This window comes from Harmonia axyridis, chromosome 5, assembly GCF_914767665.1.
Source record: "Harmonia axyridis chromosome 5, icHarAxyr1.1, whole genome shotgun sequence".
NCBI classification, from domain to species: domain Eukaryota; kingdom Metazoa; phylum Arthropoda; class Insecta; order Coleoptera; family Coccinellidae; genus Harmonia; species Harmonia axyridis.
Window position 1 is genome coordinate 39,233,544 of NC_059505.1, and position 27,896 is coordinate 39,261,439.

General features: G+C 34.9%; 1 protein-coding gene across 3 annotated transcripts; it reads right to left on the reverse strand.

Annotated features, from left to right (window-relative positions):
- Positions 1–1,835: 1,835 nt before the first annotated feature.
- On the reverse strand, positions 1,836–27,894 carry LOC123680760 (facilitated trehalose transporter Tret1-like). 3 transcript variants are annotated; one of them, XM_045618815.1, is made up of 3 exons: positions 27,767–27,894; positions 11,716–12,054; positions 1,836–5,103 (listed from the first exon to the last, which is right to left on the reverse strand). In XM_045618815.1, the coding sequence occupies exons 2-3, from the start codon at positions 11,807–11,809 to the stop codon at positions 3,686–3,688; spliced, it is 1,512 nt and encodes a 503-aa protein (XP_045474771.1). In that variant the 5' UTR covers positions 11,810–12,054; positions 27,767–27,894; the 3' UTR covers positions 1,836–3,685. The 3 variants fall into 3 exon arrangements, with proteins under 3 accessions (XP_045474771.1, XP_045474770.1, XP_045474772.1); XM_045618814.1 differs by lacking the exon at positions 27,767–27,894 and adding an exon at positions 21,577–21,689; XM_045618816.1 differs by lacking the exon at positions 27,767–27,894 and having other exon boundaries at positions 11,716–12,142.
- Between the last annotated feature and the right edge of the window lie 2 nt (positions 27,895–27,896).

The following is a 27,896-nucleotide window of genomic DNA, read 5'->3' on the forward strand; positions in this document are numbered from 1 at the left end:
AACTATTCATATTAGGCGAAGGAAAACTATAAATGAAATATGAAAATAGAAGTGAAACACACAATCGAAAATTCAGTGTATTCAAACTAGGGGAAATTGGATTTAATGGAAAATTCAGGTACTTCAATAATAGCCATCAAAGCCATCAATATATATGCATGTTCAATTCCAACATTCTTTGGATCCATTTGATGGATTTGGCCCTTACGTGATGGAAAATAATTGCCACAAATATTATATTGATGAAAATTATTTTGTTTCATTTCATTAAATCTTCAAATACCTATAGTTTCATGCTATGCAACTTAGAAGTTTAATGGCAAGAGCAATAAACGAGCACCATCCGAAAAGCAGCATTGAGATGACAACACTGCTGAGGTATAGAGAAGGCTATTAACTCACATTTGGTGAAAAGTATCCAAAAACGATAGATTTTCGTCTAACCATCTAAGTGATCTGAACTTCGAATCTACGTGTTCCATAAATCTTAGTTTCGTATCAACAATAAGACCCAAATTTGCAACAGGGAATCTTTAACATTATTGGCACAAAATAACAACCTAAATAGGGTTTATACCGAGCTCAGAATGTGCCAGAATTAGCTCTAAATCTGAATTTGTTCTGAGTTGCTTTCTTTTAGTTAGAACTTTGCTTATTGGTGCATGCGAATCTATGAACCGAGGAATATTCGACGTTAAAAGCTTTACCTCTCGATCAATATCGACTAATTGAAAAACTTTCAGCCAAGGGAATCTTTTCAGATCGGTTCAAAACCGTCCATAATCAATTTCATTATATTTGGTCTACATCCTACACCTAAAACATAACTTTTGCGAAATGAGGGTAGTCGTATTTTATATTTTGATAGGGTACAAAACATCAGTTGGTGATGCACAAAAGTCTGTTGTTCTGCATTCATCAAAATTGTGATATGTCTCAGAATATGCTGTTAGGCGGGTTTGCGCATCCACCAATTTGGCGAAATTGAGAGTACGCATAATATCCATTAAGTTCAAAGTTCTACCGCTTGTTGCAATGTAGAAGTGTGAATTGATATCGCTGAAAGACATAATAGTATCAAACGAAGTGTATATTTCTGTTAGAGTTTCTTCTAGGCTCCCCACTTCAGAAGTAGGTGGTCGATATATGCACCCCACAATGAAATATCCCGAAATTCTTACCCCTAACAAGCCTGCTCTATAAATTCCCTATTTCCGACAGACTAAGGTGTTCCTTATATAAATCCAACACCACCTGCTCTAGTCATTTGATCCAAGTTTCTTACATTTACATTACCTTCATCATTATTTACTGCAACTTGGAGTCTTGTAGGCATAATGTATGTGTATTCAATTGTAATTTTTCTATTCCCTTCCTCAAAATAGTGAAAACAGGTCTGTTTTCTCTAAAATAAATACGCCAACAAAATATTCTGATTATTCAGTTGAGTGCATCCACCAAAAAATGTAGTCCTTGCATGGCAATTCAAAATCAATAAATTTAACTATCATAATTTGATTAAATTCGCTTCACGAGACAGAAAAGAATAATAATAACACATTCGTACAAATTTATGAATTTGGTGAACTTTCAACTAGGCATATTTAGGTGAAGCTGAGGAAATAATATAAATTATAAAAAAATCCCAAAATGTACCTACCTAACGGTTTATTCATTTTTTGATTTTTAGCTATTTTCTTGAATTGTGTTTTTTTTTTCAGTTGATATACTTAATAATTTTTGTGTGTGTTAAGTATGTAGCTATACACAAATATTAGGGTTCATACAGAATTTGTGTATTCCTTATTGGAAGAAAAGGAAAATAAAACATAAAATAAAAAATAAGATAATTTATTTAAGAGATGAATACAATATTCTATCACAATATATATCTTTTCGATCACATTAGAATAATGGTAGATGATTATCAATTTCAAAAACTGTTGCTTTCAAGTTAACAAAAATTATAAAAAAAATGAGACCTAAGACTTTCTGTACAATATGTTCAATCGTTTTTGTCAACTCAAACGCGATAATATCCTACGGTGAATTGTACCTTTACATAATTATTTACATTCGTAAACAAAATCAAAATGTCTACAATAGTACCATGGCTTAAGTAACATAATACTCAGTCCAAATCATGTCATAATACTATTAAAGATAAAAAATTGCGATAATTCCCTAAATTCTGGAAAAATCATCCAGAACATTCATTCAGTCATTTAGAAAATGAGAAAATCTGCCTACAATCTTATCCTAAACTAAAATTAAGTAACTTACAAAAATTCAACAATTTAAGTGATTTATTTTAGGCACTGCCGTCTAGGAAGCATAAGAATGATTTTTGGTTATCAATACAAATTTCCATTAAATTAGAGAGTCTCGCGAAGGAATTTCTGAATATTTAAAAAGCATGGATTTTTATGGTAATTGCCTTTTATGATTATTCTCTGTGCGTTGAAGGTACGTCAGAATATTTGATTCATTCTGATAGAAATCAAAGTTAGCGTTTTTTACACTGGTTGATTTTTAACGGGAAGATAAAGAGCTGACAGTCCGGTAATCAATTCTCTGTGGGTCGGAAGTATCAACAACTCTATGACAAAATTGCCCGAATGTGCGTCATAGAAATGAGGTTAAAAAAAGCACAGAAACTTGAATGAGAGAAAGTTAATCGAAATAAATTATGTCAGTGGATTCTGTGTCGGAAAGTTTACAGTTTTAGCGAAGTTGACGAACAAAAAGTGCTGCGAAGTTAACTCGATATGCGAAGAAATGTATATTAACCGTCTGAGACTCCGAGAAAAGGGTAGAAAAGGGTTCTCCAGTTGGTTTTTAATGAGTGGAAGCGGGTTTGAACAAATTTCTGGCTTTTGTCCGCCATTTGTGGCTAATTGTTGGGAAGACTTTGTCCTTTAAACGGTGTCTAATTCGCTCGAGTTAGTCTCCGGAAGCTTCGTTGTTTCCAGCGGTACTCAATTATGTTCGTAATCATTGGGAGAATGGCACAGCGAGAGCCAATTTAGATCAAAGTCGACATAAATCCAAACTTTAGCTAAATTCTAAAAATAAATCTGATGTAGTATGCAATACTTTTGAATTTTTCAAATAAAAAACTAGTGGTATTAGATCGGGTGAGCTTGAAGGCTTCATGAATAAAGTCAATTATGTCGACCAAGATCGTTTTTCGTAATATTCATATGAATAAGAGCGAAAGATTTTATTATATCGGGCTAACAAGATCCGAAATCACAGTGTTCAAAATAGAAAAGAAGCTTTGTTTTGGTGATAAGAAGATGTCACTTGTAGAATTTTTTTGGCAACTAATCGTTAACTTATCTAGATCAACATGAATCGAAATATATAATAAAAATCTTTCACACTCATTTTTGAGCTCTTTTGAAATGTGCCGTTCCTACTTGTCGAAAATGAGCCACCCTATATTTAAACGATTCACAACACGACAGACATCGATCCCGATTGGTGCGTAGATAACAAATGGAATAAATTTCGTAACGTATGTACAATTTAAGATCATCTCCGTTCGAGATAATCTATTATTCACAGCTTCTCACAGAATTCATATCAACATAAATATCTTCGAAAACTGGTCCAGGTCCAAGTTTGCACAAGTGCCCGTCTATCTTACATTTTGGCATAATTAAGGTACATCGTAAACCACCTACGCCTCCTCCAAGAAGGCCTGGCTTTCTGGTGAAGTTTCCTTGTTGTTTAGGTTGCTCTCCTTGCTCTTCGTGATCTCGATAAGCTCCAGACTGGCTCTGGTCACTGGAATACCCTTGAGGATCATCTGGATCTCTTCCAACGTCCTCCCTTTGGTCTCTGGCACCACCCAAGCACAAAAGGCGGCAGATCCCAAGGAGCAGAAGGCAAATATATAGAAAGGCACTGACATACCGAAGGTCCTTGAGGTGTACAAGAACAGATACACGGAAATCAAGGCCCATATTAGGTACAAAGCGTCAGCTGTAGACATTCCCATGGCCTTAACCTTAGCAGGGAACAGCTCCGCCGTCAACACTATGGGGATGATGCCCAAACCGATCTTGAAGAAGAGGGCGTAGCTCAAAACACATAACACTGGCACCCAACTAACCGAATCGACATCCATACCTATCTCCTTCAAGTGGAAAAATATGGCGAGGATGAGCAAAACAGCTCCTGTCAGAATACTGGAGGTTATCAGCAAGATCTTCCTGCCAAACCTGTCACAAACCAAGCCAGCTACCATGGCTGCAAACATCATCAGAGCCGAGAAAATCATGGCTGCGTAGTTGGTTTGGATGTATATGGACCCAGCGGCTTGTAAGATCATGTGCATGTTCATCAACATCACGCTGATGCTGCTGAGATGCTGCGCGGCGTTCAGGACCACCATGATGATGACCGCTTTGCGGTTGCTCTTCTCCATGAATAGATCTTTGGGTTTTCCGCTTTCTGTCTTTTGTCGTTCGATGGCTGCTTTCATCTCGCTCATCTCCTTGTTAACGTCTGGGTTCACCCTCAAGCGTTCTAATGACCGTTTGGCTTTTTCGTATTTGCCTCTGCAGAGGTAGAAGTAGGGAGTTTCTGGCATGAAGGGGAAGGTTATCAGCTGCACTATCAAAAATGAGGCACCAACGCAAGAACTGACGAAAACAGACACGTAGGGGCCTATGGCGTAGATTAGGAAGATGCCGATGAGCATCATGGTGTAGATGAGGGTGGCCAGGAAGCCTCTAATTTTCTGGTCGGCGATTTCTGCGATGTACATGGGAGCGGCTACGAAGGCTACATCTCCAGCTATTCCAGTCATGAATCTAGCTATGAGAAGCGGAGTAGAGTGCTTTGCCAAGGCTGTTACTATCCAAGCAGCAAGGTTGAGGACTCCAGCGCCTATTACCAAATACTTTCGGCCTATCCTGTCTACCAAGAGGATGGTAATGGGTACACCGAAGATGCCGCCTATGAGGTAGATGTTCTCGATCCAGTCTTTATCTGAGTCAGTTATCTTCACGGGGCTGTCAGGTCCTTCTAACACTGGGATGATGGGGGCTGACCAACCATACTGCATGCCGTCACCGATGGCGCTGACAGTACCTGCAGAGAAGAAAAAAATCTTAATTGAGTTCCTTTCAAATGAAATTTTATGCTAGAAAAACGTTTATGTTTATTCCTTTCACCTCCGGTTTACTAGAATTAACTGACACCGTGAAGTTAGCTATCTACTCAAGTACTCGAATATCAAGGGACTGCAAGTAGCTGGTAACTAACTTCATGTTGAAATGTACTAAATCAAAGTTGAAAAGAATAGGCTCTCAACTTAACTTTGTTGAGCTATGGCAGTTTGATTCGCAGAATCATGCGCACCCAAAATTCTGATGAAATATTCAGTATTTTTATGTGGAATAAATTGTAAAATTCTGTTTGAAATTGGCAAACATCGTCCGATTTTTTTCATTATAGTCCAACTCAATTATCGATTCCATATTATTGGTGTTATGAAATTATATACTTTAATGAACAATAGGCAATAATTGAGATTATATTTTATCTAAAAAAAAATTGCTATGAATGCAAATTTATCAGTAGATAAGTATATTCATACAGTTTTAAATATTGAATCCCTCAATTATCTAGGATTCGGATCACACGATTTTTACAAATTTTTGGTGTGTAAGGATCTTGTGATGTGGCCGATATTATGGTGGTATTGACATTGTTGACAGAGCTTTCCTTTCTCCAGAATAATAATGAATTGAAATGGATCACCCTACACTGATATAAAGGGTGTTTTTTTTAAAGCTATAGAACTTTAAATTGCAATAAAACAACGATGGATTATTCGATTGACATGAATTTCATTTATCCGCGAGATAATCTTGAGGCATTATATTTTAGATATGATTTCTGGCATATGACCGCCACGGCTTGCTCGGATGTAGTTCAATCTGGACGTCCAATTTTCGATTACTTTTTCCAATATTTGTGGCCGTATATCGGCAATAACACGGCGAATGTTGTCTTCCAAATGGTCAAGGGTATGTGGCTCATCCGTATAGACCAATGACTTTACATAGCCCCACAGAAAGTAGACTAGCGGTGTTAAATCACAAGATCTTGGAGGCCAATTCACAGGTCCAAAACGTGAAATTAGGCGGTCGCCAAACGTGTCTTTCAATAAATCGATTGTGGCACGAGCTGTGTGTTGAGTCGTCTTGTTGGAACCACAGCTCCTGGACATCATGGTTGTTCAATTCAGGAATGAAAAAGTTAGTAATCATGGCTCTATACCGATCACCATTGACTGTAACGTTCTGGCCATCATCGTTTTCGAAGAAGTACGGTCCAATGATTCCACTAGCCCATAAAGCGCACCAAACAGTCAGTTTTTCTGGATGTAAGGGTGTTTCGACATACACTTGAGGATTAGCTTCACTCCAAATGCGGCAGTTTTGTTTGTTGACGTAGCCATTCAACCAGAAGTGCGCTTCATCGCTAATGGACGTAGTGCGCGATACGTTTTCCGCACAGAACCATTATTTTCGAAATAAAATTGCACTATTTGCAAGCGTTGTTCAGGCGAGAGTCTATTCATGATGAATTGTCAAACCAAACTGAGAATAAATCACTTGACAGCTGTTAAATCGGTCGCCATCTTGAACAGTTATGCCAAATTAAAGTTATATACCTCGAAAAAAACACCATATATATGCACTGAAGGTTCAAGAACTCGAAAAATGAACAACATCCGAATTTCCCGATATGCTATATACATTTTCGAATAGCCCTCGTAGTTTGGCTTAATCCCTATTATTATCTGGATATTTTCCCATTATGATATTTCCGGAGATCTACTCGTAGTTTATGAATAGTAATAATTCAGATAAGGTGATAGATCACAGCTGGCATTGCATAATATTGTTCAGATTACTCGAAAACGAGTTAAAAACTGCTTGGAACCGGTATAAACTCATATACTTCCAATTAGTAAAAATCCAGCGATTCAATACAGCATTTGTGGAGCAGTTTATCAATAAGAAGTATGTAATTGTTTTTTATCTAGGTGGCAGTCAGACGGAATGTCAGACGTTAGACGTATATTTTTTTTTCGGTGGAATGTTTAGATCAAAAATCGTGTATTCAGAACGTTGTTCTTCCATTATCAGCTTTCTGGCTAGCTCTTCACTGTCAAGGTTGAGATGAGATGAAACGTTGCTTTTATCGGATTCCCTTACTTCCCGATTTGGCATTCCCCCCACATAAGACAGTGGCGTAGCTGGAATCACGAATTCAAAACTGAGCAAAATCAATGAGGATTTGGCTTTCATCTATGAGTTTTCATTCCCTGTTTCAAATTTCGATAATTTCATTTATTGGACTTTTTGACAGTTTTTCTCAAAAACTGTAGAAGCTATTCGTAGGAAATACTGTAAAAACCGATTTTGATACCGCATTGATCCTCGTAGCTCTAGAATGAGATCTAAGTGTCTCAGAGCCCAGTGCTTATTGAGTAAAGTTATGTATAATTCTTATGAGAAATCATAGAATCAATGGATTTAGCCATAGAGTAATAAACATAGATAGAGGGAGTATACGCAATTTTAACATGTCCTCAACATGGTTAGATTGCGTTGTCGGATTGTGATATATTTTCAAATCCACAATTTTACTATATCGTAATGATTGTATATTATATTGAATGAAATATATTTATTTGAGTGATTCCCGATTAAATATGTATATTTGAATATTTGCAATCCGATATTTTTCCTAATTGTCGGATTTATAATAAGCAGAATATTTATTATTTTCTGTATCTACCTGCTGAAATCCATAATTTGGCAACTTTTGCTCTCCTAGTGTTATCGATTGTTTCATGTCGTTAAGCGCGCTTGAAGTTCGTTTTCTGAATTTCTGATATATTTAGGTATTTATTTCAATATATTTTGAGTCAATATGAAATGTTGATTCAGTATGGGACATAAGAAGTGCGTTCTTCATGGAGAAACTCGCGAATTGAGTGAAATATCTCATCACTGATATGTTATCATTTCCGCGCGCTTCATGTCAAATTTGATAGTTCATATTGGGGACAAAGTTTGCTTACTGAAAATGACATATGCTCCCCCTACCTATGTTTATTACTCTGAAGATTCAGCTAAGATCAGTATTTCTAGACCTCTAAGATTCACCTAACCTAAAAAATTACATCTCTACTAATTTTCAAGACGAAAATTCCTAAATGAAATGTCTGGGGCATTTCCTCTAATTAACTCAGGCCGACAGGTATGTACACAACCTAGCCAGAGGATTGAACTGTTTCTTATCTCCGCGTGGGCAGCACCGAGAAAGAAAATGGTCTTTGTCGTACAAGACAATGGCAAAAATAATATATAGCGGCCGTTGGAAGTTGAGAGGGTTGAAACAATGCAGATCGACGGGTCGAGGAACCCAAAACCTCAAAGTTTACGGCCACTTTCTCCCACAAAGTAAACACTAGGTAGTTTATTGTCTGGGGCCATTAAAGAAAAGGTGCTCTCAAGTGGCGTTTTCGCGAAGTTCTACAACAGGAGCGACGGACAAAGAAGAAACAAGGTTAGAAAAACTAACCATTTATGCAATGGTTTAGTATTCCTACTAACGGAATGGCGAGACTCGTAGAAAAAAATTAAACGGTGAATGTTATGTTGCCGGGTTTGAACCCGGTGTTTTTTGTTCCAAATAGAATGGTAATAAATTAATACATAGGGTGGTCATTTGCGGAAAATCGTAATTTTCTATGGTTCTGATGGAGCAATCAACACAAAATTTGTTTTTTTTTATTCCCTCTACAAAAATGACGAAAATCGTACCACGCGACAACTATGTATACAGTCTATTTAACAGGCCAATTGAAAAGTCCCCGGTCTACCACAGTAAAACACATTTTTTTGGCAAATTCGATTTTATTATTCAACATAGTTGCCTTCGAGGGCGACACAGCGATTATAGCGATCTTCCAACTTTTCGCTACCATTTTTGTAGTACGACTTCTCTTTCGCTTCAAAATAGGCCTCAGTTTCGGCAATTACTTCTCCATTGACGCTAAATTTCTTTCCAGCGAGCATTCTTTTGAGGTCTGAAAACAGGAAAAAGTCGCTGGGGGCCAGATCTGGCGAATACGGTGGATGCAGAAGCAATTCGAAGCGAAATTCATGCAATTTTGCCATTGTTTACATTGATTTGTGGGACGGCGCATTGTATTGATGAAACAGCACCTTTTTTCTTCAAATGGGGGTTTTTCAACGATATCATCCTTTGAACGATCCTATAACGCTATATAATAATCGCTGTTTATGGTCTGGTCTTTTTGGAGATAATCAATGAACATTATATCTTGCACAGTCCAGAATACTGATTCCAAAACCTTGCCAGCTGACTGTTGTGTTTTTCCTCGCTTTGGAATGGGTTCATCGTGTGCAGTGCACTCAGCTGACTGTCGATTGGACTCCGAAGTGAAATGATGGAGGCGTGTTTCATCCATTGTCACATATCGATGCAAAAATTCAGGTTTATTGCACTCAAACAGCTTCAAACACTGCCCAGAATCACTAACATGTTGTTGCTTTTGATCGATTGTGAGCTCGCGCGACACCCATTTTGCACACAGCATTCTCATTTACAACTATTCGTGAATGATATGATATATTGTATTCCACATATAATAGCAAGGTCCAAGCATTATATTGAAATAAAATTTGATGGATATTCTAAAAAAAAGTGTGTTTTCTTCGGAACCACAAAATGGATGATCTTCATTTCAACTTGGTAGGATCTCTTGTTCCCAAAATATTGTTTTTTTTTTCTGATAATATTTATCAATTTTCTCTTGTTCTTGCTACTATACATCTAAATGTCGAAATTCTCCAACTACTCATTATTGTTGTATAAAATTATAAGGAAAACAACATTTCGCATGGACATATGTATGTACAAAAACCCTAGTCAGATTAATCATTGGAAATAATAAATCCATTCACCATCTAACATAATGTAGATAGATAACAATGGAAAACCCATAATAAAATGATGAATAATCAACGAAGAACAATGAACGAAGAATTGAAAAGCATTTATCAGATAACAGTTAAAAGATAAAGCCAAGGACGTAATATCAAATCAGTCACAATAAAGTAATTGAAGAAATGGAAAGTATTCTCATATTTCAAATAATAAACATATTATTATTCTAACAAAAGTTTTTTGTTTCTTTTTTTTCAATTTTTGCTACTAAATTTTTCATTTCAGAAAAGCTCGCTTATTTTACGAACCAACTTCTTTATCTGTTTCGAACAATCTCTCAATGACAACCTGTAATAGTTTCACAATATTAATGTAATTAAGTACTTTGTCACTATTTTCACTGATAGGACAGCTAATACTGATGGATATAAAAACAAATTATCACTTCCGATATATAGCGTTAAAGATATAGAAAGTTCTATCTAACCTATCATTTTGTGCTCTGTTTTATTAATGAAGAAGTGCATTCATCGAAAATCAAATTTTGTTTTCATTCAAAAAGAATTTACGGCAGTTTTAAATCAAGGATTCAATTTATAGTGGTTAACTTATTTTTTATTAGACTCAATTACCCTTAACCCCTTCCACCGACACGCCACTGATTTGTTTCATTTAAAAAAAACAAACTTTCCAAAATCCACCTGCATGGATTGAGTCGGTGTTGTTGATAGCGTGCCAAAGCAAAGCGCAAAAACCTAATAATAATCGAAAATTCCAAAGACACATACTGGCACCATAAATTGCAACGTTTCCAAACAGTCTGTTTGCTTTCTATTAAACGATGAAACGTCAGATAGACCCCCTTCTTTTTTATTCATAGAGTTTCGGCCCAAAACCCCGGTTCTGTGATTAATTGAAGGGCATTATGCACGTGTACACACGTTCATTCCACAGGTGTTGTGACGTGATAACGTCCCATAACATGCACAGAATTCGGTAGAGAGCATACAAATTTTCTATAACGATTTATGTAGGGACACAGATAAGGAGGGACGAAGCACAGAAATGAAACCAAGGGGTAGAAAGATTGATTGCCTAAACACAGATATGTGAACCTAGTATTATCATTGTGGAATTTTATGAATGAACGTAATGAATATTGAGAGTTATAGGTTAATAACGAAAGCAGTAAATTCATTTTATTGTTGACTGAAATTCAATTCCTACGAATAGGTTAGTTATTCGCTTCGGAACTTCTTAAAAAAGATCATCATCAAAAAAAAGTATATAATGTCTGCTCATTAACTTGATTCAGGTAATTTGGCTATAATAATCACATTTGTAATATTTTTCAACATCGTACATCATAAAAACCAACATTAGAGGAAGGCTTCATTTTTTTCATTAAAGATTCTTCAATGTTTCCACAACTTTTGTGTTTTCCATCAAAATTTAGCAATGCTGTAATTATCATTTCATATCATATTTAAATTAATGTAAAACATGTACTGTACTGATAAACCATGCAGAGTTGTAGAAAGAAACTCCAATAATTTGAATATTGTGAATCTTTTCAGTATCAACAATCATAGAAGTCATTTTCCAACTGACATTACTCGTTGAACCACAGAAAAATAAGAAGTAATCAAGGGGTGAACAAGAATCATCGAACTTTGGATCAAAGGTATGGATTTTGTTTATACTTACAGCTTAAAACGGCTATTATTTGGGGCCAAGTTCCGGAAAACATATATTTCAATCCTTTCGGTTTAGACTTCATTTTGTTGCTGTTGTTATTCATTTAAGTACTTGAAGACACAAACACACGCACTATTGTAGGAAAGTTTCGTTTAACATTCAGTCTACGCGGCACACTGACACTTGATCAGTCTCGTTGAAGGCGACACAACAATTATAATTTATCGAATCGAATTCATCTGAACATTTGCTGTCCTCTTATCTCGAGAGAGTACCACAGACTGATACTGGCTGGATCTGAAGTCTTCAACTAGAATCAGTAGAATCCTCCTTATCGTACCACGTTACCTGGAACATAAATGGGTTTATTTTTGAATTGGCCACAGAGATAGCATCGCATTGCCGGGTTGCCAAGTTTTCTTCTCGATACTGGCCATCTCTTTCAAGTTTCAATTATCGAGTTCATGCTTGTATAATTGTTGTTTGTTCACTATCAGCTGAGGCCAATTTTCAATGAATAGGCGGTAATTTATTCGTTGAATTTATCAGCTAGTCGATGGCAGGTTTATGGATTTTTTTTATGATAAAGCATTGTTGAGTTATGGAACATAGAGTTAATCTTTTCTTTTCAAATGAGGTAATGAGAACTAATTGGATTTTAAAGATAAGTCATATTTAACGAGATATTAATTCAGAGGGGTACAGAATAGAGATAGAACGAAATACAAGTTAGATAGATTATTTGTGTTAAAAAAAATTCTTTGGAATAGTGCAAGGAAAAAAACCTTTGGATTAGTGCAAGGACAAAAAATCCTCACCTTCCATATAGCTTTTGGCGGAAACTATGATAATTTTTCGCACGAAAATTCGTGATAACAACATTTAAAAAGAATTGTCGAAAATTACAAAAGCTGTAATCTTTGAATATCTAGTGCTTCAATGATACTGGATACAGTATTCTCCACCGCAAAGTTCTAGCTCTGATTGTTTCGGAGTAATGAATTGAGATATTTCTACTACGAAATAAAACCATAGTTAAAAATTTGCGAATTCTTTTTCCTTGAGATGTTATATAATTCTCGAGGAATTTCCGTGATATCTATAATAGGTAAATCAGCGTTGCCAACTGTCGATTTACACACATCTTTCGGTATCTGATTAGTGAGGTAAAGGACACTCAAGCATGCTTATCTATTAAATTATTAACAGACATCAGCATGGAGGTCATCACGGTATCGGAACAAAACAGTCTAGATATCTGTTAATTCAAAGGATTATTGCTCTCGCATCACCTGTTATCGATAGAGATCATAGGCGTAACAAGGGGGGGTTTTTGGGGTCAAAATCCCCCTTCTCATTGATTAAAAGTATGAAAAATATTGTAGGTAACAATTAAAACCAAATTGTAAAAAATTGAAAGATTTTGCTTCGTCAAAATGGGGGTAAAGCCATCCATGGGTCAACTTTAGTTACGCCACTGATAGATATAGACAATCTAGTAGCCGACAAATTTGAGGGAAATGGTTTATTGAAGTGTATGGTGTATTCCATGCTAAAACTTCACATTTGGAAAATTATGAGGTTAAATTCGATATTTCCAACAAACGAAGTCATATACAGGGTGGCCAATTGAAAACGAAACAGACGAGATTACAGACGAAATGAAGTTTTTCGATAGAAATGCTCGGACAGGTCTATTTCTGTTTCGAGGGGGACAACTTAAGATCTAGGTTATGGACGCATAGCGCTTCAACCCTTGCTGCTACAACCCCCACCCCCAATTTTTGAATAGGGAAGATGGGGTGAGTGATACCTCAATTTAAAGGTATTTTTATACTGATTTCAGCATAGTAATTGTTTTTTCATTTTATGCATTAGTTCTCGAAATATTCATGCGTTAGTTAGTTAGGAAGGAAGCCACAGTCATGGTTGTTTTGAAGCTCAAAATGTCGATTTTTCACAAAACACTACAAGTGTCATGAAAATACCACTTCATTTTCAAATACTTAGTTAAGAATATTTCGAGAACTAATGCATAAAATGAAAAAACAATTACTGTGCTGAAATCAGTATAAAAATACCTTTCAAATGAGGTATCACTCACCCCATCTTCCCTATTCAAAATTTGGGGGTGAGGGTTGTAGTAGCAAGGGTTGAAGCGCTATGCGTCCGTAACCTACATCTTAAGTTGTCCCCCTCGAAACAGAAATCGACCTGTCCGAGCATTTCTATCGAAAAACTTTATTTCGTCTGTAATCTCGTCTGTTTCGTTTTCAAATGGCCACCCTGTATAATAAATAAACCTTTTAGCTTTTTGTTGCAGTCGCCAAACGATGTGATGATTTCACAGCAGAAATCAACGGAACATAATTAAACTACTCTGGAAGTAAAATGACAGTTTGAACGTGTGATTATCTGTCAAACTATCACGCGATCTGATTCGCGTCCAATATCACGTGACCAATGTTGTATAGAATTTGTCAATATGGGGTTTCACTTTGTTTTTGAAATAAACGAGTATATTTAAAGATAAATCAATGGATGTTCATTCGATTGTGAAGAGGAATGTGTACGATTAACAATGGCTACGGCTGCAGCACCATATCCTTCTTATGAAATTTTCCATGACCAATTCGCACATTTGTGACTGTGTGTCCTCGATAACTTCACGAATTCCATTCTTTGAGGCCTTGAATCTATTGTGCACCATTTGACTAGACCTCATCCTTCACATAGCCACGATGAAAAAAGTCTAAACATGTTAAATCACAAGAGATCAGTGGCCAATTATGATCAGCTCTCCGAAAAAAACACGACCAAGAATTTCGATTGTTTCGTCATGGTGTGACACGTAGCACCGTCTTGTTGAAAATGAACGTGAACCATATCAATATCTTCCAATTCTAGCCATAAAATTATTAATTATAGCCTAATTCCCAAAATCGATAAGGAATCGACACTATACGGTCTACAGCAGCAATATTCTCAGTTGTTTCTATTCTTTATATCACTAACTTGTCCCAACAGCCATAGTTTTTCCACCAGTTTTACTATTTCCTGCCAAGAAGATGCTTCACGACGACCCAAATGTGTTTCAGTTTTGCAAACTATGACTGCATAATTTTCACTGTTTTTGTAGTAAAATTTGAAATTTTCAGTGCCTAGTTGAAGCGTGTATTTTCATTTTCAGTAATGGCGTAGTTCTAACTTGTCAAATGTCAAAAGATGACAGATTCAAATGTGACAGCTGCCCAGATAGCAGGCTATTCAAAATGAAACCTCTTATTGGAAAACCCTAATATAATTTCCCACTATTAGAACTCTAAATATTGTAACAATCCCTTCTTTCGATTTCAAATATTGTTACACCTTCAACCAGCGAAAAAATTATAATCTGCCAATATTTCGTTACAATCAACTACACTATCCATAAAATTACAATTCTGGCATCACCAACCTTCGATACAAATAGGCAATTTCGAAATATGAATGTATCAAATGGAACCAATCCATCTATATAGATTGATGTGACGGTGACAGCTGACATTTAGAGGGTTGATCGAGCAAGTTTTTCACGAAACAATAAATGGGAAATTGGATTTTGCTAAGCGACAGTTTCCGCATACGCGCAACATTGGAAAATGTACACGGGTTCAAAATGGACCAGTTTCATGAATATCTGGCAATCCAATTCGATTGAATTGAATGGGAATTATAAGTCTTTGAAATATTTGTGTCGCCATATTTCATAAATACACCTGTAGAAAATTTTGCCAAGATTTAGATTTTGGGAGGAAAGATGAATCAAAGATGTTGTATGGGTATTGGAAATGAACGTGGTGTTATTTATTGAAAGCCGTAACTAAATTGGATAAATCTTCAAGGTAACATTCGTGAAATATTGTTGGTGGCATTGGCGTAACTAGAGTTGACTCGTGGGGGAGAAAACCCCGCTTTGACAAAGCGAAATCTTTCAATTTTTTATGAATTTTTGTTTCTTTTTAATTGTTGCTTAAATTTTTTTCTTCTTATCAATGGGGGGTTTTAATCCCAACAACCCCTCCCTCGTTACGCCAATGGTTGGTGGTACTTCCTAAATGGATTATTGTGGGGTATTGTGCTCATATATTTGATCTATACACCAAACATTAGAGAAAATAAAAGGTAAGGTTAACATTTGTCTTGTAAAGTTGTTAAACTGAAATTAAGGTTCAGGCAGGTAAAACCAAATCTTTTGGGAATTGTTTATGCTCGTTAGTAGAAGCTTGTTAGGCCGAAAAGATAGTTTCAGCTTTCTTAGGGTATTCAATTACTTGGTCATTGATTTAAATCATATTGAGTTATTCTAATTTCCACTATTTTCATAATAAAAGAGTGCACATTCGATAAACTCCTATTTTTTATCAACTAATTTTAGATTATGTCTGAGATTGTTTTTCAACCAAAAACTCGGTTTCGGTCAAAAAAAGAAACTAAAGAAATCAATTTCACCCAAAATTTTGGAAAATGTTGAGAAATTTCAAATATGCAAACAATTAAACAGTAGGATGAAACCAGAAAACAAGTTTTATGAAAAGTTGAATAAATTGGTAAAGAGACATTAAATCGAAATAAATTCGAGAAGATAAAACTGAGGTTGTCAAAACTAGAAAAGGCAGAGCTAGAAAGAGAAAAATACTTCATTCGAAAAAATAACAGAAAATTCGATAATTATTGGTTGCAAAGATTTAAAATCTCTAAAATTAGTGGAAAATAAATTAATCGAATGAAAATAAACCTTTACAACTGAAAACATTATCAACTTGAGAATATAAACCAGATTTAACGGTAAACTGAAGATGTAGGGGGATAAACTTTTGTTACCTCTGGTCCCTTCAAGTGGAATTCAAGTCAAAAATAGATTGACAATTCCAGGTAGCGTTAAGAGGCGTTCACACGAGTCCACTCCGCTAGTCCAAGCCAGTAAAATTGTCGGGAGACAACATATTTTCATGTATTGATTATGCCATTTTGGGCAAATGCAATAACGTTCTAGCTTAGTGGAATATCCTCGTCTGAACGCTGCATTACCTATTAACCTGCCGATAAAGGAAAAAGGGTCCGTTTTCGACCAGAATCGTACAGATTCAAAGAATTCAACAGGATAGGTCAACCATAGGTAGGTAAATTAAAAATTTCACACAGATAGGTAGGTGGATTCACAAGGTGCTTTGAAGTCGTGTTGAAAAAGTCGGTGGGTTCAAAGGGAAAGCAAACTACCCACCTGACTGCCTCTGAGAGGGAATATCGAATGCTAGATTATAAGGAATTTCTATTCGGAAAGGGAACGAGAAAAAATTGGGCAAATTGCTATCGATTGAAATGGACCAGAGAGAAGCGGTGTATTTCGTGGGACGTCTAATTGAGAATGTTCTATGGCCGTTTGATTCCCAAATTCGATTAGGTCAACTTGAATTTCGTCCATGTTTTCTCTGCTATTTACCCAGGGAATAGTATATTGAGTATCGAGAGCGGTAGCGTATTATTTTACCAATGAAAGACAATTGTTATTGTTGTGAGATCAGTAGTTATTTACGTTCGTTTTGTCCAATTTCATTTGTTTTTCCTTGATTTTAATGAATTAATTACCACCTATTTACTGGAAAGACTAAAGCGTCGTTTAATAATAAAGTAACTTATTTTCGATATTCGTTTCAGTGAATAGAAATTTTTCGGATACACGATGCATTATAATGTTCAATTGTACTCAACATACATTTTTATTTACATCGATGAATACCTATTCAGAGATTTCCTCATTTTCGTTTATTTTTTTTTTGTGAAATAGAATGTATTTTTTGCGACTTAGGCGTCGGTTAAACGATACAAGGTGTGCGGATGTAAATTCAATTCTTTAGAGGTGATCCTTTAGGAAAAAACATGAAATTATGTACTTTCTTCAATGTCCCCTAAGAAATTATAAGCCCCTTCATCACAACTGACAACCACTAATATTTTTGAGATTATTTTGTCAAAATTTGACGTAACAAAAGGAATTCAGTATGGTGGGATATTTGGTTATGCCCTCAGAGTAATAAACATAGATAGAGGGAGTATAGGTCATTTTCAGTGAGCACATTTTGTCCCCAACATGAACTATCAAATTTGACATGAAGCGCGCGGAAATGAAAACATATCAGTGATACGAAATTTCACTCAATTAGCGAGATTCTCCACAAAGAACTCACTTCTTATGTCCCTTAGTGAATCAACGTTTCATATTAACTCGAAAGATATTGAAATGAATTCCTAAATATATCAGAAATTCAGAAAACAAACTTCAAGCGCGCCAAACGACATCAAACAACCGATGACACGTGGAGAGCAAAAATTGCCAAACCTTGGATTTCAGCAGGTAGATACAGAGAATAATAAATATTCTGCTTATTATAAATTCGACAATTAGAAAGAATATCGGATTCCAAATATTCAAATTTGCATATTTGATCGGGAATCGCTCAAATGAATACATTTCATTCAATATAATATACATTCATAACGATATAGTAAAATTGTGGATTTGAAAATATATCACAATCCGACAACGTAATCTAACCATGCTGGGGACATGTAAAAATTGCGTATACTCCCTCTATCTATGTTTATTACTCTATGGTTAGGCAAAATGGTTTGGTGACAACAGAAAATACTAATTTCAAACTGTATTAGGGATGAATTGAGAGCCTTCATTGAAATTTCAAAACTAAGATTTAAAGAAAATATTATGTTCCTATTAAAAATTCAGTCAGACCACAAACTTAGGAATGAGGAGTCATTTTATGACCCTTTATCATCTACGTTACTGATAGAAATGAGACACATACCTACTCAAATATCGATTGATTAAAAATTTCGTGAACACTTATTCTTGAGTTCATATAATCTCAAACTCAATTACTTGAGATAGGTACATTGTAATAGTATATTCTAAAACAAGTTGCAGAATGGGCTCCTATTCCAACACGAATGCGAAATTCGAAAACGAGCGACGAAGGAGCGAGTTTTGGAACGCATGAGTGTTGGAATTGCCTTCTGCAACGAGTATTAGACGATATTTTCTCTATTTCAGTCAAGTTTTGCGAAATATTGTCGAAATTCAATGAAAAATTCAGATTATATATCCTAGTGACTTTTGTATTGTATCTTGGCAGTTGGTGTGACTGTTACGAAAATTGACAGATTACGGAATTTGAATATGAATCGTATGTTTCGAATTTAGACATAATTTACAATTATACATTAAATTCGTGAATTATGTCTGACGAAATCGATTGAACACTACCTGAATTATGAGAATTTGCGAATATGTAGCAAATCATTTCTCTATATCCCCAAATTATATTATATTGACAATTATTGACGTTTGTTGAAATTTGATAGGATTGGAAGTCAGCATAGACAACCACAAAACGAAAAATATATCTGAAAACGATGCTGTAATGAGTTCATTACAGCACTGTTTTTTAGAACTGTAATGAACTCATTACGATACAGAAATAGAGAAAGAAATATTACAATATGAGTTTTTTTTTGTGATAACATCACCTGTTCAAATAGTAATGTGAAAAACGTTTAAAAAATTACAAACGCATCTCTCCATCTCATGAAACAGATCAAAATGACCTTGTCTGTACTGTATTCAAACATCTTGAGATAGTCTTTGAGATTATATCAATATCCATTAAGGGCATTAAGATAAGATTAATGCTTATCTATAGGATAATTGTTACAGGTATGCGGTACTTTAGATTTCTCCGAGTTTACCCAGAAAGGATTTATCTCTCATTTTATTCTCTTGAGCTTAATGCATAATTGTGTTTGCTTACAAATAAACTAGATGATTTTGAAATCTCGTAATATATGAAAATTTATATCGGTCATAAACTAAAGGTTTAATGCCAATTATGCCAATTTTTGAGCTTTCTTCTTGGGAGATTCATAAATATGGCCGTTCAGAATTTTGTTTTCCTAATTATTTCAAAACGGCAAATTCGATTGATATCAAAATTTGCACTTGGATGTAGAATGACCATTTCAAGCCTTGTGCAGAATTTTATGTTGTTTTTCGCTTAACAAGAAGAGTAGAAAATTCAGAAAAATATTGAAAAAAAAACTGGTTAACTGACTAAAATTTGTTGTTGTTTGAAGAATGAATAAAAACGAGTTACGTATATTGATGAAACACTAGTTTTTATGGGAAAAGATACTGTGCAAGCAAAGCAGTGGCTTGATAATATAAGTGTTATTCAGACCTTGCTCCATCGTTTAACTGAGTTTGAAAAATGCTTCAGGAAAGGACATTTGGCTCTAACAAAGTAATGATTGCCGAGGTTGAAGCCTATTTCCAGAATAAACACAAATCTCTCAACAGAAAAGGTACTAACAAGTTAGAAGAGATTTGGAGTACACGTTTGAATCTTGAAGGACCTTGTTGACGAGTAAAGTCGAATTTTTAGGAAACCAATTTTTTTTCTGGTTAGGCCCAGTAATTCTTGTGTAGAGGACTATGCACGGCCCAAAAAAAAATAACAGTACAGAATTTCGTCAAAATCGAATAGGAATTGAGAAAGTTAAGGGTGTTTTAAGGTTGTAGGGACCTACAGACAGACAGACACTAAATCGAAGTTGAATCGCATTTTTCACGTGGAAATTTCGAAATCGGAGACCAAAAAAGTTTCCATCACCAAAGTGTTCACAATACTTACTTTCAAATATAAAAAAAACTCATAATACAATATGGAAAATGGATATACCTAATTAAAGAAAAATAAATATGAGCTCGCAAACGCTTCATTTTCAAGATACAGGGTGTTTCTTGTAGTCCTACTTTTTGTGATGATTATACCAGTTTATCGAACCTTTATTGATATTCGCTACAAATTGGGTAAATAAGTACCAAACTTATAAGTAATTTATTCATCACAGCTTACTAACTGGATCCTTCTGAGAATTACAAGAGAACTTTTTCTTCGAAATCGCTAGAAGATACGACATTATTACAAGAAATAAAAAAGTGTAGTACTTGACCAAAGTTTTTTTTCACATTTTTCTTAATAACCAGTCAAAAAAACTTCTGGAGGAAAGAAACGGGCACAGTTCCAGAAAAAAAAACCACCCTGTAGATTTGCATTCAAAATTAGCATATCACATGATAAAAACTATGAATTGGAATATCCATGCCAAATTTAAGTTGTTAAATCTTGTGAAGGGAAGGTGCTATGAGAAAAAAATTTGAAAAAAAAAATCAAACTTCAACATCCTGAATCTCAATGTGGGTTCATTTTTTTAGGATTTTTTTTCTTAAAATGATCCGAAGAATCTGAAATCTTGGTTTGTACCTCCAATTTAAGAACAACCTGTATAAGTTTCTCTTTCGTTGGGCTCGCCTACGCCACTGCATCTAGCCCTAACCTATTGGCAGAATTTCGAATAGGCCATTACAAAATCTCCTGAGTACAACCCTGTTCATTGACGAGGTCATCTCCCTCCCAGAATTCACCTGTGACGTCAACACTGCAATCTGACCCTGACCATCAAAATTAGTGACGCCAAAAGTTTATTTATAACTCATCGATTTCGCAATAATTGGGTTAAACCTGGTTATGGGAACGAATTAATGAAAAATTGCCAAGAAAAATATATACAATATTAAGATCGATGCAAGCGGAACGGAAGAGAACTATATCAAGACCCATTCCTAAAAAAAAATGCGATGCCAATCTCTCTAAAACTGTTGTGACTAGAGGAATTCGAAAAATTGCTGAACAAGTGCTTTGAAATCGTTGAAGCGGATCATAGAAGCAGGCAATCTTAAAATCGCCGTCAACTTACGTGTGCCCTAAACGACATTTCTATGCACAGTAACATATCTATGCCTGAATGTGACATTTCAGGCTCGATGTCTGACGTTTAACCGAGAAGTTTTTAGGGCCAAATGAAGATTTGCTGTTCGACGAAGATTGAGCATTGGTGCGCATCCGCGAAAACTTGCGTATTGATTTTCCGGAAAATTTTTAAGTGAATTCCGTGGTGCCGATTCTGCCGCGAATATACAGAGTGTGCAATTCGCACGTGCGAGAAGTCAGGTCAATATTATTTGTTTAAGTTTTCACATTGTTACAAATCTGTGGCGACGACAACTTTCTAACATAGGAGGCCCAAGATTTCTAATTGTACCTATATTTTGCTCATGCGATATTTCAGGGGGGCAGCAAAAATTGATGTGAGGTGAGAGCCTCTCCCCTAGCTACGCCACTGTTACAACTTATAACTGGAAACATTTTTTTTGGGATAGATTTCGATGAAAATTTGTGTGTACCTACCATAGAGTAATAAAAATAGATAGAGGAGGTATACGCATTTTTTACTTGTCCCCAACATGGTTAGATTACGTTGTCGGATTGTGATATATTTTCAAATCCACAATTTTACTATATCGTTAGGAATGTATATTATATTGAATGAAATCTATTTATTTGAGTGATTCCCGATTAAATATGCAAATTTGAATATTTGGAATACGATATTTTTTCTAATTGTCGAATTTATAATAAGCAGAATATTAATTATTTTTTGTATGTACCTGCCGAAATCTGAGGTTTGGCAACTTTTGCTCTCCTAGTGTCATCGGTTGTTTCACGTCGTTTGGCGCGCTTGAAGTTTATTTTCTGTATTTCTGATATATTTAGGTATTTATTTTAATATATTTTGAGTTAATATGAAACGTTGATTCACTATGAGACAAAAGAAGTATGTTCTTTGTGGAGAAACTCGCGAATTGAGTGAAATATCACTAATATGTTTTCATTTCCGCGCGTTTAATGTCAAAATTGATAGTTCATGTTGGGGACAAAATTTGCTTACTGAAAATGACATATGCTTCCTCTATATATGTTTATTTCTCTGAAGTTCCTACTTACATAGAGAAAATCGGTAAAATTAATCTATAATCTATGTGAAGAGATAATTATACTTTCTTCCAGAAAGAGTTTTGTTCAATAACCTACGATTTGTTGGTTGCCACTATTTCCACTGAATAAATCGTAAAACCTCAATTTTCTTTTCCATTTTTGCAACTTCAGAAAAACTAAATAAAATAAAACGAAGTAATTTCCACTATGTTATTTAATTGTTAGCAACAATTGTTTCGCCACACTGTGGCTTCATCAGGCTACATTTCTGAACTGTGGAAATTACTTCGTTTTATTTTATTTATAATGAATTTCCGCCAAGTAAGGACCGAATCCATTAAATATTTATTAGAAGCAGATATTAGCTTCTTGGTCCGATGGTATTTTAAACTTCTACTTAGAAGCAGAAAAAATACACAAAACATTTGGTTCTATTCCAAATGTCATAGTGGAAATTACTTCGTTTTATTTTATTTATAATGAATTTCCGCCAAGTAAGGACCGAATCCATTAAATATTCAGAAAAACTGTTCGAAAATTTCCAAAAATCTACAAATTCCCGTTCACTGATTGCAAAAAATGACACATATTGTTCATAAATTGCAAATGTCAATATTTGACAATAGTTAAACTACCAACTGTCAAATAATACCTACACCCAACACATATCCATGCTGAGTATTATTAGAAAAGTTGTATTGACAGTATGTTTGTGTCGGACAGTGTAATTCTTAAAATTTCAGATTCTTATTACGTATTCAAAACTCACATAGTTACAAATACTGCAAGCAGGAAAAATTTACACGAAATCATTCATAATGGATGCAAAACAAATTCAGACAAGGTCTTTCTAAGGTTAAATCCGTTTTTAATCGTTGTCTTCCATAATGTCTCGATCAAAATAGCTTTGCATGACCTCAATCTAGACGGAAATTCAACTCGTTATAAGAATTTTCCGACCATCAAAATAATGGTAAATGCAGATTGTTCGTAATGATGATACATCTTCATTTTCTATTCGAAAAAATTTATTTATCAAATTTATCACTAAAATACATTCAGGAAATACAATCAACACAGGAATTTTCTACCTATAATCAATTGAAGTGGAAATCTGATAACCATTAAAGGCCAAAATTTAATTAAAAACTTGATAGAATGTTATCGATTCGAAATCAGTTCCTCAAGTGGCCCCTCAGAGTAATTAACATAGATAGAGGGAGCATATATCATTTTCAGTAAGAAAATGTTGTCCCCAACATGAACTATCAAATTTGACATGAGCGCGCGGAAATGAAAACATATCAGTGATACGATATTTCACTCAATTGTCGAGTTTCTCCACAAAGAACGCACTTCTTATGTCCCATAGTGAATCAACGTTTCATATTAACTCAAAATATATTGAAATAAATACCTATATCAGAAATTGAGGAAACAAACTTTAAGCGCGCCAAACGACGTGAAACAACCGATGACACTAGGAGAGCAAAAGTTGCTAAACCTTTGATTTCAGCAGGTATATACAGAAAATAATAAATATACTGTTCATTATAAATTCGACAATTAGGAAAATATAATAATAATAATAATAATGAACTTTATTTCCACAAATAGAAGTACAAAGATATATAGTAGTCAGGTTGTAGCTTGATTGTGAAAAAAGGCGGAGTCCAGTCATGCACGCATGCATATCCTGCTCAAACTCAACCAAAAAAAAAAAAGAAAAATCATAATTACATATTTACTTGAAGGCGTTCTGTGTTCACTATTTTAAAAAGGAAAAAAATATCGGATTCCACTTATTCAAATTTGCATATTTAATCGGGAATCACTCAAATGAATATACATTCATAACGATATGGTAAAATTGTAGATTCTACAACGTAATCTAACCATGTTGGGGACATGTTAAAATTGCGTATATCCTCTATCTATGTTTATTACTCTATGGAAATTATCATAGAAAGTTCACGATCAAATCTGACAGATAATACGAAATTTTTCTGTGATATCATAAATTTAATGTTGATCCAGTACCCCAGGTACAGCATCGCTTATTTTGAATTCCGCATACTAAGTAGTAATTTCATCCGCGCAATCATAAAATGTTATCACCATCAAGCTACCCTTAAAACTGTCCCCTATCCGGTTGGAACGTTGTATCAAGCAGTAAACTTTGTCAACAATATTGCAGCGGCGATATGATAACCTTCCCTCTGTGACCCTTTCATGTTTTAATTGTCATTTTATTGTTGTGGGAGGAATTCCATTCGAAACAATCTCCGAGAGATAATTCCGATTGAATTTTTGAGCAAACCCAGCTGGGGAAATGACAGCATAACCTTGTGGGTTTTACAGCTGATGCCTTCGTTGGAATTTGACTAATTGAGCGATTATTATATGATTAACATGTTTAGTGAACTAATAAACACTTGGTTAATATTTGACAGCATTTCTATTTAGATACTATAAAAGCGTAAACACGTTACTGCGATCTGTCGTATTCAATTAACATTTCATTGAAACAAATTGTTTTCCGCATGGAAAACTGAACAAATGGGTATGGTTTGATTCCTACTCTTTAAAAAATAATTCCAACCATTCTAGATGTTTTTCTTGTAAAATTATTATTCCTGGAAGTATTAATTTGCGCGTGTTCAACACGCACGAAATTCGAAAGAACTGAAATTCCTTTGAACCAATTAATGTATCAACATCAACCAGAATATACTCATTCCAAAATTCATCAAAATCGAACTAAAGGGTGTTCTTTTAGAGCTATAGAACTTTAAATTGCAATAAAACAACGATGGATTATTCGATTGACATAAATTTGATTTATCCGCAAGATAATCTTGAGACATTACATTTTAAATATGATTTCTGGCATATGACTGCCACGGCTGGCTCGGATGTTGTCGAATCTGGACGTCCAATTTTCTTTCCAACATTTGTGGCCGTATATCGGTAATAACAAGGCGAATGTTGTCTTCCAAATGGTCAAAGGTTTGTGGCTTATCCGCATAGACCAATGACTTTACATAGCCCCACAGAAAAAAGTCTAGCGGTGTTAAATCACAAGATCTTGGAGGCCAATTCACAGGTCCAAAACGTGAAATTAGGCGGTCACCAAACGTGTCTTCCAATAAATCGATTGTGGCACGAGCTGTGTGACATGTTGCGCCGTCTTGTTGGAACCACAGCTCCTGGACATCATGGTTGTTCAATTCAGGAATGAAAAAGTTAGTAATCATGGCTCTATACCGATCACCACACCATTGACTGTAACTTTCTGGCCATCATCTTTTTTGAAGAAGTACGGACCAATGATTCCACCAGCCCCTAAAGCGCACCAAACAGTCAGTTTTTCTGGATGTATCGGTGTTGCGACATACACTTGAGGATTAGCTTCACTCCAAATGCGGCAGTTTTGTTTGTTGACGTAGCCATTCAACTAGAAGTGCGCTTCATCGCTAATGGACGTAGTGCGCGATACGTATTCCGCACAGAACCATTTTTTTCGAAATAAAATTGCACTATTTGCAAGCGTTGTTCAGGCGTGAGTCTATTCATGATGAATTGCCAAACCAAACTGAGAATAAATCACTTGACAGCTGTTAAATCGGTCGCCATCTTAAACAGTAATGCCAACACCCCCATTTTGTCTCCATTTTCCGATTACTCTAGCAAAGCTGATTCCAAAAATGTATCACATGTTGATTCCAATTGGTACAGGGTACAATAGTTTTGTGTGTGCTAATAAGTAACGCGTAACATTCTTTATTAGTTAAATTAACAATATTATCAAAAATACTTATTGTCTAGCGGCAATTGGTTTGAATGTAACACCCTGTAGTTTGTTACATTTTTAGATTAATAAAAATGAGCTATTTCCAAAAATGTTTGGTACTTGTGGTCTAGAGCAGACAGAATATGAAAGAAATTATTTCTTATCAATTTAAAAAAACATAGTCGTCTAGTTTTTTGTAAAATGTCATTATTTGTTTATTGCCGCTTGACAATAAGTATTTTTGATAATATTGTTAATTTAACTAAAAAAGAATGTTACGCGTTACTTTATGAGCACACACCAAACTATTGTATTTTTGTCCACCCTGTACCAATTGGAATCAACATGTGATACATTTTTGGAATCAGCTCAGCTAAAGTAATCGGAAAATTGAGACAAAATGGGGGTGTTCCATTTAAAAAAAAATGACGGTGACGTCATTACTCGAGAGTTATTCACCCTGTATATTAGATTATTTCAAAATACGGTAAATTGAAATCTAAAATCGACGTGTCAGGATTATTTCTTAAAATGGTCTGTTAAGCTAAGAATTAATTTGTTTCATACTTTACAGACACAGTGTATAATACAATGCTCTCTTACTTTTCAATATCTTTTCTGTAGAAATATTCGTTTTTATCTGTCATCAGATGAAAATTATTCAGTATTTCTTGAGAATTTTGAAACGAAAAGAATATACAGGGTGATCTATTAGAAATTACAAAATTCAATATTATTCCGGAAAAAGGAAAGATATGACAACAATGTAAATACCAGCATAATATCGGCCATATCACAAGATCCTTGCACACTAAAATCTATAAAAATCGTGCTATGCGTTGCCGAGATAATTTAGGCGTTCCATATTCAAAACTCACTCTGTATAAAAACATTAGTTATGTAATAATAAAATTCAGGTACCTGCTTTTTTTTATTTGATAAATATTAATGGATAGGTGGTATCGATGATGAATATTAATGAATATCCTCGAGCTATTTAAAGGATGCTGCAAAATATCAATCTCAACCTAAAAACCAATTCAGTTCCCGTTCGTAGTTTTCAACTTTTGTTGAGTACTAATTTATTACTTGAAAAAAGTAAAGGTACCTTAGATTAGGTTTAGCAAGAGTTCACCCATCTAAAATTGCAAAAATTAGAATATCCGTTCAGAAACGCCATATAAACAATTTAATATTAACCGAAATACCTTCATAATTTCCACTTACAGGATTTTTTCAACTTTTTTATGAGATAATATATGATTCAATGTATAATAAAAGTTTGAAATTTTAACTACTATCTAAAATTAATGCTCACCTTCCTTTTTGTGAGGCACAAACGAAATTATCAACGAAGATATGTGTCAATGTCACTAAATTGTAAGAAATTGGCGCGATAAGTATACAAAGTCGGTACGTCCTTCTTAAAACGCTTTTCCAATGGCCTA